Source organism: Larimichthys crocea, chromosome XV (genome assembly GCF_000972845.2).
Source record: "Larimichthys crocea isolate SSNF chromosome XV, L_crocea_2.0, whole genome shotgun sequence".
Lineage (NCBI taxonomy): Eukaryota > Metazoa > Chordata > Actinopteri > Sciaenidae > Larimichthys > Larimichthys crocea.
The window spans coordinates 22,315,049-22,329,391 of record NC_040025.1 but is presented as its reverse complement, the minus strand read 5'-3'; the positions used below and the strand labels follow the sequence as shown (position 1 = coordinate 22,329,391).

General features: G+C 40.4%; 1 protein-coding gene across 1 annotated transcript; it reads left to right on the top strand.

The window, feature by feature from the left end:
* Positions 1–4,009: 4,009 nt before the first annotated feature.
* Positions 4,010–13,797, top strand: eif2d (eukaryotic translation initiation factor 2D). Its single transcript, XM_019267760.2, has 15 exons — positions 4,010–4,247; positions 5,450–5,640; positions 5,727–5,810; positions 5,897–5,987; positions 6,071–6,178; positions 7,651–7,919; positions 8,150–8,267; positions 8,370–8,415; positions 8,493–8,599; positions 8,715–8,870; positions 10,748–10,837; positions 11,435–11,530; positions 12,508–12,628; positions 13,359–13,533; positions 13,620–13,797. The coding sequence occupies exons 1-15, from the start codon at positions 4,192–4,194 to the stop codon at positions 13,688–13,690; spliced, it is 1,779 nt and encodes a 592-aa protein (XP_019123305.1). The 5' UTR covers positions 4,010–4,191; the 3' UTR covers positions 13,691–13,797.
* Positions 13,798–14,343: the final 546 nt, after the last annotated feature.

Sequence of the window (14,343 nt, the reverse complement as noted above, 5' to 3'; positions counted from 1 at the left end):
CCCTGCACAGTCCCAAACGAAAATCTCACCGATGTTAACAGTTTCAAAACACGATTGTTGTAAGGCAAAACGAGGCGAGCTCACATCCATAATACAAAGTCAAGCCGTCACGATGCTCTTGCGACTGCTGTTTAAATGCCCTTTTGGGCCCCGTGGATTGGTCGACCGGCAGAGGATGCGGAGGATCTTGCAGCCAATCCTAATCCCCTTCGGCTTAGAGAACGGCGCCGTCAGGACCCAACTTTTAACATTTTTGGGCGAAAAGATGGCGGCCGTAACACCCCTCCCCTTAAGACAAAAAAAAAAAAAAAAAATTGGTAAACACAAAATCACATTTTCCTTTTTTCACGATATTACCCGCCCGTGTTCAAAATCTCGATAACGTGTCTGCCAACACATTGTCCACCCCCTTTCTGTGTTGAATTTTGATGTTATGATCAGTGAACACTAGCACTGGCAGCGGGCTGGAACCGACGTGGACCTCAAAATACTGAAGAGCCATTAACAACGCTAAGGTTTCTTTCTCAATGGTTGAATAACCAAGCTGGTGCTTCAGGAACTTGCGGGAAAAATAGCACACCGGGTCATCCACCCCATCACTCCCTGACTGTAGCAGAACCGCCCCCACACCCACCCCGCTAGCATCTACTTCGAGCTTAAATGGTCAAGAGAAGTCGGGGGCGGCGAGCACCGGGGCATGACTCAGAAGAGCTTTTACACTTTCAAACGCATGCTGACATTCAGGGGTCCATACGAAGTTTACCTTTGGGCTAACTAGCCTAGTCAAGGGATGAGCAACCGATGAAAAGTTTCTACAGAAGCTTCTGTAATATCCGGCCATGCCTAAAAATCTGTGAAGGGCTTTTCGCGTGGTCGAGGCTGGACAGTCCAGTATGCCCGAAACCTTGGCCTCTATGGGCCTTACCTGTCCCTGACCCACCTCCCTTCCCAAGTAGGTGACAGAAGCTTTCCCGAATTCACACTTACCTAAGTTTAACGTAAGAGATGCTGCAGCCAGCCTGGTGAACACTTTTTCTAAAGTTAGCAGATGCTCCTCCCAAGTAACGGAGTACACAATCAGGTCATCTAGATAGGCATTACAGTTTTCTACCCCGGCCAAAACGATATCAACTAGCCTCTGGAAAGTGGCAAGGGCGTTACACATGCCAAATGCCATCATGTATTGCAGGAAGTGATCGGTAGTTACAAAAGCAGAGATTTCCGAAGCACGTTTGGTTAATAGCACCTGCCAATATCCCTTGAACAGATCTAACTTGCTCACAAATGTGGAGGGACCCAGATTGTCAATACAATCCTCCATCCGTGGGAGAGGATACGAATCAGAGACAGTCACGGCACTGACTATACGAAAGTCTGTGATGAAGCGCGGGGACCCGTCAAATTTGGCCTCTAGTAAACAGGGAGAGCTCCAAGGACTTGAGCTAGGCTTGGCTAACCCGTGTTGCACTAAATACTCCGTCTCTTTCTTCATTAACTCACACTTCATCGGATTCGCACGATACAGGTGTTGTTTTATCGGCCTGGCATCTTTCACCTCAATATCGTGCTCTAGCACAGTGGTTTGCGTGGGAACATCGCTGAACAGACAAGAGAACCGAGTGATTAACTCAATTATGTCCTGTTGTTGTTCCCCTGACAAGTGAGCCAGGTGCACTGGTAATGCCTTCAACATTTCGGAGTTTGCTAAACTCTGGTGAGAAGGAGGGCGCAGCTTTAATCCATCACCACAGTCAGAGTGGCCCGGAATTTCACTTACAATCACTGCGAGATGCCAGCCACAGTTTTGGAGGGGCCTTCTGGAGTCGCAACCCCGGTCCTGCTAATATACTGTTTCAGCATGTTCACATGGCATACGCGCGTTTTTCGCCGTCTCTCCGGAGTACTGATGACGTAATCAGTGTCACTTACGAAAAAACAAGCTTAAGACATATCTCTTTAGCCTGGCTTTTACCTAAGGTGCCACTGCTGAGTTTGTAGATCCTGATCACTCCCTGTTACTTTTATCTCTGCTGCTTATTCACTGTACAGGTCTTATCTACTTTTACTGCAACTGTTCTTAAATTCTGCCTTTTGCCCTATAGGTCTGAAATTTTCTCCTTATTTGTTTCGTTGTTGTAGTTTTATTCTTTCTTGCAGCTGCTCTGTTGCCTTAAGAACTGTTAGTCGTTGTCTATTTCTGCTCTGTGAAGCACTTTGGGCTACAATTCTGTATAAAAGGTGCTATATATATAAATAAAGTTGAGTTGAGTTGAGGGACAGCTAAACACTGACCAACAATGTGACACATCACATCAAGGTTTTACTTCATATCACTCTGCCAATATAAACACTTGCTTATATTATAGGCAAGGTGTAGCATAAAATATAGTTCCTGTTCTGAATTAGGGAATAGAATACTAATACTTATGATTAATTACATTAGAAAATTAAACCTGAGCCAAATTAGGCAATGTATAAAATAATTCTGCACAAAAATAAATCTCATTTTACATTGACATGCATGAGTCTACTATATTCTTATCTACAGCAGAATGTTATATGCAACCATCAAGTGAAAACCTCTGTGGCAAGTGACGCCAATGCGTAAGTACCAAAAACTGCACCTCAAACAGCCACTGAACAAATCAGTCTAAAAATGTCCAGCTTCACAGCAGATATAAACATGTTTACAGCCTGCTACAAAAAACAGTTTTGGTCTCTATAGCTAATTTTACCGTTCATGACAACTGTACTGAGGGTGAATTTTATTTTAAAATAACCAGTTGTATTAGGGTTAAAGTTATGCATAATTAACAGTGTGGACGCTTTGATGGGTAGGTGCTGCTACAGATGGTTTGTTTCTGCTCCCAGGTGTCATTTGGTCCACCTTAGGTCCACCAAGGATCCATGTCTTTGCTGAGTTTTATATTAGCCAGGAGGCGGAAGAGGAAAGACTACCAACATGGAGATGGCCAGAGCCACAGATTAACCAAGCTTCAAAACAGCTGTTCAGAAACCTGTGGGTGACATCACGGATGCTGTGTCCATGTTTTATACCGTCTATGCTTCTGATACCACAATCTTGGTCCCTTACTGTCAGGGTTAGACAGCTATTTAGATGTTTTAAATTATACAATGTTTATTCCTATTTATATTCCTTGAGGGCACTTCCCTTTATTAATGTTTTCCTGAGACTGGCAGGGTAAGGTAAATTTCAGGTTAATGTATGAATAGAGGGATTCCAGAACAGAATGAGGGCCAGGGACAGGTCAGAGAGGTGACATCTAGATTGGGGATATACTAACTACTCATTAGGGGATATGTTGAAGAAAACAGTTTCGATGCTTTATATGCAAATTGTCTGTTAACAATTTACAGGGGTTGAGACAGCCCATTTTTAGGAAAATGTATAAGAACCAACAGTTAGAGCTCCTCAGGGAGCCTTTTCTCTGTAACCCCTTTAGTGTGTTGCACTGTGAAACGCTCCTCGTGTACAAGAATAATAAATTCAACTTAAACTTTGATGCTTTGAATCCGATTCAACTTAAACTTTGATGCTTTGAATCCGATCCTCCTTATTTAAGGGATTTTCTTTAAAATTCCTGTAACACTTACCTGCCCAGATTTTACATTCATATCTGTTTATAGAGATTATTATAACTAGACAAGCAATTATTTATCAGCTGTTTGACACAGGACTGGAAATAAGGCTTTTGGGATAGGAACTGGGATAATGAACTGGGATACAATTACATTTACATTATATTTACATAAAACAACAATAAAATACAGAAAGATGAATAACTAAAAATTAAATATATATATACACCAATGTATTGGACAGTACTAATGGTCATTTTAGGAATGTTCACCTTTATTTTAGTGGTGATGTAATGTTAGTACAGTTAGATAAAAAAATATTAAAATAAAAAACATTTCCTCTCTCTCGTCACTCGTTTGTTCGTTTCATCCGTCTTGCGGAACTAAGGGCACATCGCGGTGCCGCGGTACACAGTTTCACGTCGGAAATAAATACATGTGGGACCACCATACCCAACGAGTAGCAGCTGATAACTGTAACTAAACAACAACAACAACAACACCGAGAGGCGTTCACGAGTTTCGAGATGATATAATGTTACATTATCTCAGACATGTTTGAAGTCACGTTGTAGTAACGTAGTAAAGAAGATGTTCGCCAGACCGTTTCGTGTTAAATCCAACACGGCGATCAAAGGATCAGACAGGTGAGACAGACAGACTCATGCTTCTCCACGTTCATGTCTTTTATTATTCGTGTAGTGGTTTATTGAAAACTGAATGCTGACGTTAGACTTGAAGTAGTCCTTGTGTTAAGCTGCTCATATGAATCTGCATCAAACCCCAGCGCCTGAACCGAGCAGATGAAATGAGCTCATCATAAACTGGCAGCATAATTTAGATGGGATGTTGTTTATCAATGTAAATGTTGATATGTTTATGTTTCAATTTAATGCAGTGTTTTGTGTCTGCAAAGATGGATTTCTCTTTGATAGTCTCTGCAAGAATCACAGAAAGAAGATTAATTGCCTGTAGCTGTGAATGTGAGTGTGGTTGGTGTTTTTTGTCTCCATGTGCCCTGTGATGAGCTGGCAGCTTGTCCAGGGGTGCACCCTGCCTCTCACCTGCCTCAAGTCAGCTGGGATGGACCGTGACCCTGATGAGGATAATTGGTTACAGATAATGGGTGGATGGATGAACACGTCAGTGTGGCCTCTACTTATCCGGTCAAATGTTATGAAGAGAAACTTCTGGTTGTTTTATTAGTCATCTTCTGTTGATAAAGATCATCCTGGCTGGACGTGTAGATCCCTGCAAATTTCAGAGTGCTGAGACTGAGACAGCCAAGACAAAGTTCACAAATAACACTGAAGTTTCAGAGGATTATTTTTTTTATTTTTTTTACAAGCAGGTCCTGTAATATAAAACCACAAGTCCAAAATACCTTAAAGTTCATTCTATCTATTCATTTTCCCTAACCACTTATCCTTATCATGGTTGCATTTATCAGTGTAATCAATTGGGGGTGAGAGGCGGGGTACACCCTGGACAGAGGTTGCCAGATCACAGGGCTGACACATAGAAACAAATAAGCATTCATGCTCACATTCACACCTGTGTACAATTTTGAGTCACCAGTTAATTTATAAATCTTGCATGTCTGGAGAGAACTCACGCAGACACCTGGAGGTCATGCAAACTCCAAACAGAAAGGCTCTGAGATTAAGACAGTGATTATGATTTAGGATGTGTGAAAACAGCATGTGGTTATGTTCACCTTCAAATAAATTTGTTTTAATTCAAGGTGTTCATAAGGTTGCATCTATAAAAATCACTGCAGTAGCACTAGTAGCTCACTAGTAGCACACGCTACCCAACAACTGAGACTTGTTTTTGTTCTTATCTTTAGGAGAAAGCTCAAAGCTGACATAGCCACAGCCTTTCCTTCGCTGTCTCCTGATGAGCTGTCTGAGCTCATCCCAAACAAAGAGGAATTAAATGTAGTGAAGGTTTATGCACATAAAGGAGATGCTGTGACACTCTATGTTCTTCACAAAAACCCACTGTTCTTTGAACTGGAGAAACGACTTTATCCTACAGGTAAAAAGCTGCCTATTATGTTATATTGAAATGTTTGATTATGATTCAAGTAAATTATTTTAGCTGCTCATCGGCATATTTTTCAGTGTATGTTCTTTGGCGCTACCCTGCTCTCCTGCCAACATTCAAGACATGGTCTCCTGTGCTTCAGAAGTTGATTGGAGGGGCAGGTACTCTTCTTTTTCTAAGTGTCAGACTTGGACAGATGTTTAATACTGTCGATTTAAATTGTAACAAATATTTTGTTTCCCTAAAGATCTCATGCTGCCAGGTGTGGTCCTTCCTCCGAGTGGTATCCCAGATGTGAAACAAGGCAACTGCTGTGCAATTACAGTAGTGAGCAATAGGTAACCTATGATAAGGTCTGGAAAGACTTCTGACATGTTCCTCACGGATTTAAGTATGACACTGTCCCTCTGGTTGATCGCAGAGCTCCTGTTGCAGTTGGCACTGCTGCAGTGTCCAGTGCAGAGATGAAAAGTTTGGGTATGAAAGGGAGAGGAGTGTGCGTTCTCCATACGTACATGGATACTCTTTGGTGAGTAGCGCCTGTCTTTCTGCAGATTTTATTCTTGCATTTTTGTGAATGAATGTTTTGTTTAAAGGGCCACTTCAACATTTTCTTTAGACGAGTTAGATGAGACGATAGATGCAGCTTTCATCGAAATATTTAGCTTAGCAAAAAGACTGGAAACGGTAGGTAACAGCAAGTCTGCCTCAGTCCAAAGGTAAAAACACATGTGCCTACCAGCACCTCTAGAGCTAAAGTAACATGTTATATCTTTTTTGTTTGGTCCCTACAGAAATACAAAAGGGACTTTCTCCAGTCTCTGTGATTGTTCGGCAACTTCAGAGCTCAATCAAAAAATATTTCCACAAATAACATTTTAATTACTTCACTTTAGGGATTCAGGACAAACTGTTGGCTCTTAGTTCCAGTCTTTATGCTAAGCTAAGATAACTAGCTGCTGGCTGTCTTCTCTTCTAACACACAACAAGAAAGCAAAGCATATTTCATATATACAAACATATGTTTACATATAGATAAATACACAGACAGTTTGCAAATTAAAGTGTCTTAGTAAAGTGTTGTCTTAGTTCAGTGTGCGTTGGCATTCATTCTACAAATCTCTGGAACTCTGGAGCTGGCAGGATGAACACTGCTCTTCCAAAATGTATTTCCTCATTTGTTTTTTTTATGATGGTTGAGGAGAGCGCTGTCAAACTCATTGGTCTAAAAGCTCCCATAGATGTTCAATCAGGTCGAGATGTAGTCACTGCGAAGGGCATAGCATATGATCATTTTCATACTCAAACCATTCAGTCGCAAGCGTCTCATGGATGGTGGTGAAGGTGAACATTCACAACAACTTTGTATTGATTTGCAGTGATCCTTCCCTCAGTGGGAACATGTGGATCCAAACCATGCCAGAAAAATGCCCCCCACACACATGCACTCACCCACTTGTCAAGAATGTGTCAAGGTTGACTCATCTGACCATTTTCCAAATGTTTATGGACAAGTGTCTGAGCTCAAAAAACGTACATTCATCTGCATATTAGGGGTTTATGCACTGCAGCCCTACTACGATATCCTCTCTATGTAGTTGTCAATGGACCGTTCTTGCTGATAGACAAAAAGAAGTACCTTTTCTGTCTTTACATACATATCACACTAATGCACAAGCATCGCAGACATCAAATGTGCTCTGTCGACCACAATTTCAGAGCCTATTGACAGCAATTCATTAGTCTTTGTGACAGATCTCACCCATGTTCCACCAGCAAACCCTCCGTCAAACTCACTCAGAACATTTTCCCTTGTCACTTGTCTGGATTTTTTTTTATTATGAACTGTAGCCCTCAAAATAAAGTTTCCAAAATGCCCAGCAGATACTCTGAAAGTTTAAATAATTGAAACTAAAGTTACGATTACATTTACAGGTTTCACCGTGCAGCCAAGTACAGTCAAGTAAACCACGCATGTGTGTTTTATACACATTTTTTTAGGGCTTTTGGAGACAAGTCAGGTCCTCCATCTTTACCCGATGCAGAGAGCGAAGGAGTGAATGGAGAGGATTGTGAGGTCAGTGAGGAAGAGGAGGAAGAGGTCCAGTGTGTGCAGGAGGAACATACTCCCAGTGAAAAGATGACAGGTGAAGCCTGTTCTGCTATTGAGGAGCTGAGCCTGACAGAAGTTGATCAGGAGGAAGAGAAGGCTGAAAAGGGCAATGAGGAAGAGGAGGGGAACCAGGATTGTCCCAAGGGAATGTCACAAGGTATCATATTTAGTCCCATGTCCTGTTAATATTTCTCAAAATGACATCTGAAAAGGATCTATTTCAAGTTGTCGAAGCACTTACACCCACAGTTGCACTCAATCAGCTTTAACAAGACTCAGCCTCATAAGTACTGTTATCCCATAATCAAATCAAATCAAAGATTTTCTGAATGGGCAAAATGTTCTGAGAGAAAAGGATATGACCCAGATCATCTACTAATTTCACAGAGATAATGGACGCCCTGCTGTTGCAGTGTTTCCTCCACGCTCTCAAGACCAAGGTGAAGAAGTCAGAGCTCCCTCTGCTGACCAGTACATTTCTCCGCAACCACATGTTCGCCTGCTGGTAAAGTACAGTTTATCTTTAAAGACATGCTGAGGAGTAATTCAATTTCGTACTGAAAATATATTTTTTTTATTGTATTTTATTTGTATGCATTTTTTTTAGCCCAAGTGGAAAGCAACTTGATATCAAGAAATCCAGCTACAAAAAGGTATGTTACATGTTCAGAGTTTAAAATTTTACACACAACTCCATTACTAAACATAATTACAATATTATATTCGACAGCTGTCCAAGTTTCTGCAGGCCATGCAGCAGCAGCATAACCTTGTGCGAGTGAAAGAGCTGACCAAGGGTGTGGAGAGCATTGTGGAGGTGGACTGGAAAAATCCAGAGTGAGCCAAGCCGTCCCTCAACTTAAATAAATACTTGGTTTAGATTCAACCTCATAGCACACCCACATCCAGGACTGACAAGCCCTTTGCTTTTCCACTTTATTGCACTTTATAGACTGCGCTTCTTCAACGTTCCAGAGGAGACAGATGTTGAAGCAGTACCGGTGCAGGATAGAGGGGAAGGAGAAACTCCGTACCATCCTCCTGAGATCACAACCCTGTATTCTGTGTCGGCTCGACTGGAGCCTCTCTTTCTGGAAGCAAACAAGAGGTTTGTGTGTGTCTGTGTGCGTGTGTTTTTGTAAACCCAGACTCTTGATGCATTGGGCAGGTTGGGAGTTGAAGCTTGTATGTCAGCAAGCAGACAGTTTCCTGTTTACTTGAAAGTAACACTGAATTCCTTCCAGATCCAGATCTGTCCTGTAGCTGATCTCAACATGTGACCTCCCTGCGAGGGAATAAGACAAAATCCCCCATTACTTAATCTTAGCCTGTGCCTCAACTCACTCATTCATCCCTCCCTATATGACAGACACTCATTTGTTTTCTCTGAAGTGATTAGTACATTGATATGTCATGAATCATCTTCGTTGTGCATGATCCTAGACAGCTGCAGTAGATTTCCGCACAGCAGCCATTTGTACTTGTCATGGTACGATAGGCAGGTGTTACTAATAAATAGGGTTGTCAAAACAACTGAAGAAAATAAGCAAAGATTAATGAGGCCTCTTTGACCCTATACGTTACTGAACATACATCTCTACACAGTAGCTTTGTTGACATGATGGAAGCAGATGACAAAATATTTCCTGGCCCAGTAGATAGAGCACATTATACGACACTTAGGTTTGATTGTAATTTGATTGGACAAGAGGCATATACAGGAGAGCACAACAGCACTGCACTACATGTATCACTCACTTTACTGGCATTCTAATTTAAATGTTACAATAACAATCATCTATCTACATTTGTAACAAAATTTGCACCACATAGATAAACTTATTTCTACAAGTAGTTTAAAAACACATGCAAGGAGCAATCATTTATGTCTATTGCTGTTAGAAATAGAATGCAATTAGCTGATAATTAGTCTGAACAGTCACTGAACCTTTAATCAAACCGGTAACTTACAGCAGTCAACACCAGATGACCTTATCATACTTTAGTAGTTACACAGTTTTTCTAGAGTGGTGACAGAAAGTTAAAAAATAAACATATTAACAGTCTGAATTAATCTAAAGCTTCGATCTTTGTGTCCCAGTAAGCTGTGACAGTGTAATGGTGAGTATGCATGCACATTGCCGGTTGACTTCGTTTTTTTAATGCCTCTGCCTCGACTCTGGATTTTAGTTCAAGACCTGTTAAGACCACAATTGTGGGGATATCTCTTAATTACCTGGTCATTGTCCAGGAGGAGATCTTCTAGAATAAAATTTAATCTTTCAGAGTTAATCTGCAAAACAGCATCGGAAAGAACACACAGCAGTTTGTAAACACTTCAAGGCAACACTCAATGTAGCAGCCACGCTTCACCCAAAGAGGGGCCACATTATAGCATATGAATTTCTCACTTAGACAACACACAGGTCATTTTTTTAACCCTTCATAATTCACATGGCCCCAGATACCTTATCAACTAATTTTTCACTCTCCTCCCATTTGGGCACATACACAGAACATGGAAAAGGGCAAATTCTGGTTTTGTTCTCCCCTGGGTGTTATATTCAGTCACTCGCTATTTCACAATAATATACGGCTGTATGTGTATTTGCTCAGGAGGTATATACGTACTGTATGTAAACCGTGGAAATATATTTCCCTCTTGGGTACAATAATATTTATCTACAAAGCAGCCTATCTACACAGCTGGTATAAAATGTGTGTGTGTGTGTGTGTGTGTGTGTGTGTGTGTGTGTGAATGTATGAATGATAGTTTTACAGACTTTGGAGACTTCTTGTGTTCAGTAGTTCATCCAAAGTTCCCTTAATTGACTGATATCTTGCACAAAGCACTCAGATTGCACAGATTATAAAAAAATAATTAAAAGTATGGATCTTCCTATTTACCGAACAAAAGATTATGGACACATCTCACATTTATTTGTAGTTATTTTTGTACTAACGTGTACCTTTGTGTCCTTACAGGAAAGGAACAATACTGCAGCCTGTTGAAGTGAGAACTATTGTGACCGAGTATGTGAAGAAGAATGAACTAGTGGATGAAATAAATAAGAAGTAAGATGCTTAAATTCTACAAGAGGAAATTGGTCAGCTGTGTTGTGCACTGTTTAAAACCAGATTGTTACTGCCAGCAGTGTGTATTTGCCATTTTAGATTGGATTTCCATTTCCTACTCAAAGTCTGTGCTCGCCAGTTTACAGATGATGAGAAAGAACCTTTGTAATCAAACTACACTGCAGGCACAGAGCTCGGCTTGAGTATAAATATAACTGCCAACTGGAGCAGCCTTAATGGCCCCAAAACAATTAAAGAGCTGACACCAGGCCACGTGGTGTTGTTATAATTGGCCAAAATAGTTAAATGTGACTCAGGGACTTTTTGAGCTTTATTTGACAGAGACGGCTTGAAGAGTGACAGGAAATGGGGAGACAGAGATCGGTAATTTGCGTCTTTGCACATGGGGCGGATTCTCTGCCAACTGAGCTAAACGACAGCCTGATCTCATGTTTTTTTTAGGTCATGAAAATTGTGCACTTGTGTTGTGAAACAAACAATTAGTAATGACGAGATATCAAATAAAAGCAGCCATGGAGGAAGACAGAGTGTGCCATCCATGCACTGTGTGATGATGCTTTTCTCGCCTTTTAACAGTTACGTGACCATAAACCCAACTCTGTGTGACTGCTTGCTGGAGAAATCAGAGTACCAGGAGATAGAGTCTCTCAAGTGGGATGACCTCTTTAGCAGGTAAAACATTAATATTGTGCACCTCACACATGCTTACAGTCAGACGTCCTGGCAGATTTTTAACTGCACTCCTTTCGCATACAGAGGGGTACAGTGGCAGACCTGACAGTACTTAAACTGTAGATTAGCATTTAATTAAGGAAAATTAGATGAATTGAAAATAATCTTCAGATGCAACAATCTATTAACATGAGTCAGCATGTAAATACACTGTAATTCGGGCAGGTGGAGGCAGTCAGCATCAGCATTGCGGGGTCATAATCATTTTAATGCAAACCCATAATCCAGAGCTCCACGCTCTGATGCTCCTAACATCTGGTTTGTAACTGCTGCTATTAAGAACAAGATAGACTATTAACAAAGCAGGGACAAAGTCCATAATGTTCTTAGATCCTTTTTGCCTGGAGTAAAATAATTTATTCTCAGTGTTGCAGCAGAAAATGTTTGTGAAAGAATAACAGCAAGTTTTTGTAGTACTGGTTAAATATGTCCCACTCTTGGGACATATTAAAGGTGTCATCATCTATTGAGTGATTACATGGTGAGTTTGTGATTCATAATTAGCATTGTGAATAATGAACTCTGTTTATTTTAAATGGTAATTTGATCAAGTGTTGCCTTCAAACAATGTCAGACTTTGTTGATTTATGGCTAACATGCATTTATTTTTATTTTTAATTATTCACTACATATTGGGTGCTGTGAGATGGACAAAGATTCAGTGATCTTTTTCTTTTGACTAACACAAGACAAATTTAAATATAATGATCTAGTAAAGGTGTTGTCTATGCAGATCTTCTCACCCTTGCTCTGTATGACAAAGTGCAGTGGAAGAAGTATAAATACAGCTTTAGTTTACATGGAGTTTTTGGTAATCATATACTACACACTACATTACCGGATTAGACAGATGGATAGATAAGCAGTCTCCATCACTCTATCGTGTCACTTTGTTGTGTGGCATTTCATTTTCACAGGACGTTGGGACGAATGCAGGAGTGCTATCAAGTTGTATTCCCTGGACAACCACCCATAAAGAAGAAGGGCCACATTGAGCCCATAGACATCTCTGTGGCCTCTCGAGGCTCCAATAAGAAGGTGACAACTTTTGCTACATTCCCTCTAAAATGTTGTAGATAAATAGGGATTTGTTCAAAAGGTTAAAGTCCCAGTGAAACAGAAAGCAGAGAGCTATTTGCGTCAAAAGTTGAAGACTGATTGATTGATGGGTGGAAGTCTTGATATTATTGGTTGGTTTAAGATTATGTAAGCACAAGTCACATTTTGTTTTACAGGAGAAAACTGCAGTTAAAAAAAAAGCATTTTTCATTTAATCCCACTTTAACAGGACTAAGAGTGGAAACACAGTGGTGCTTTGAGCTAAATGCTAACGCTAACGTGCTGATGTTTAGCAGGTTTAATGCTTGCCATGTTCACCATCTGCGTGTTAGCATACTAATGTTACCACTGGGGCTAATGAGGATGTTGTTTTTTGCAGATGTTTGGTTTAGATCCAACAAATTTATTACAATTCATTCTGAGGTGGACGTGAGTGGCTCTCAAATCCCACGATGGCTTTCAAACCACAAATGCGAACCTCATGGTGACATTTGATGAAAGTGGATTGTTTATATTATTTCATTATTTAAATGTCTGGATGATTTCTTGACAGTCCATCCACTATTTGTTAAGATGTTTTCAGTCTGGACCAAAGTAGTGGATTGTTAAGCAATGACATATGTTTATGTACATAAGGTAATATTAGTTCATCTGTCTGTCAGGTTAATTTATTGTTCTAGCTCTAATTGTCTCCATATGCTACCTGTAGGTGACTCTAATAAAGAACCTGGAAGTGTACGGTTTGGAGCCTGCAGTTGTGGCCAACGCTTTGCAGCACAGAGTCCAGGCCAGCTCTGTCTTACAACCCATCCCTGGATCCAAGGACAAAGTCCTGGTTCAGATACAAGGCAACCAGATTCATCAAGTTGGCAATTTGCTCCTAGGTTTGTAACTTAATATTTGAAGTATCCTACAATTTCTCTCAGTATGCAGTATTTGTACAAAAACTTTGCTTTTATTTTGTTTTCAGATCACTATCAAATTCCTCGGAAGTACATCCAGGGACTAGACACAGCTCCAAAAGGCGGGAAAAAGAAGTAGCAACTGTTATACCAACCATTTACTGTCTTTAAAGCTGTTCTGCTGTAAACACAACAACAATTCATGGAATAAAGTTGGTTCACTGCCATCTTCTGAAGGTCAATGTATGAAGCTGTCCTGATTTGTCTCCCAGACACAATCCAGAGTAAAATCACTGATGGGAATGTAAACCAGACTAGCATTGTTTCACCACAAGGTAATTAGTTTCTGATGGTGAGGAGAACATTTGGAGAACACTCTACTCTCTGGTTTAAATATTCAAAACCATCAAATTGAACATTCAGTAAAATTGCTGTGTCCAAAAAAGGTTTTTCTCTGAACTTGATTAAACATTTTTTTTCAAAGCAAATCAAATGAATTCTGACCTCCCCTTCAAAACCTCCCAGAAATGTCAATTCATGCTCCCATCTCTCAGAACCCCTGTTTTAAGCCAGGTTTGATAGATGCTGTCTTTAAGCACTGGTCAGATAAAGGTTTAACTACTATCAAGGACCTCTACATTGATAATCATTACGCTTCTTTTGCTCAGCTCCTGGCAGATTTCAAACTCCCTACTAGTCCATTTTTGAATTACTAAATAACAAAACTAGAATTTTGTTAAGCAATCATTTTCTTGCCTAGATGCGACGCCCATACAACACGTTTTCTATGAT

What these genes read in the sequence shown, in the direction of transcription:
- eif2d (XM_019267760.2), top strand. Translation starts at nt 4,192, where the DNA reads ATGTTCGCCAGACCGTTTCGTGTTAAATCCAACACGGCGATCAAAGGA. An exon ending in ATTACAGTAGTGAGCAATAG is followed by an intron (nt 5,988 to 6,070) that starts GTAACCTATGAT and finishes GGTTGATCGCAG; the next exon opens with AGCTCCTGTTGCAGTTGGCA. An exon ending in AGAAATCCAGCTACAAAAAG is followed by an intron (nt 8,416 to 8,492) that starts GTATGTTACATG and finishes TATATTCGACAG; the next exon opens with CTGTCCAAGTTTCTGCAGGC.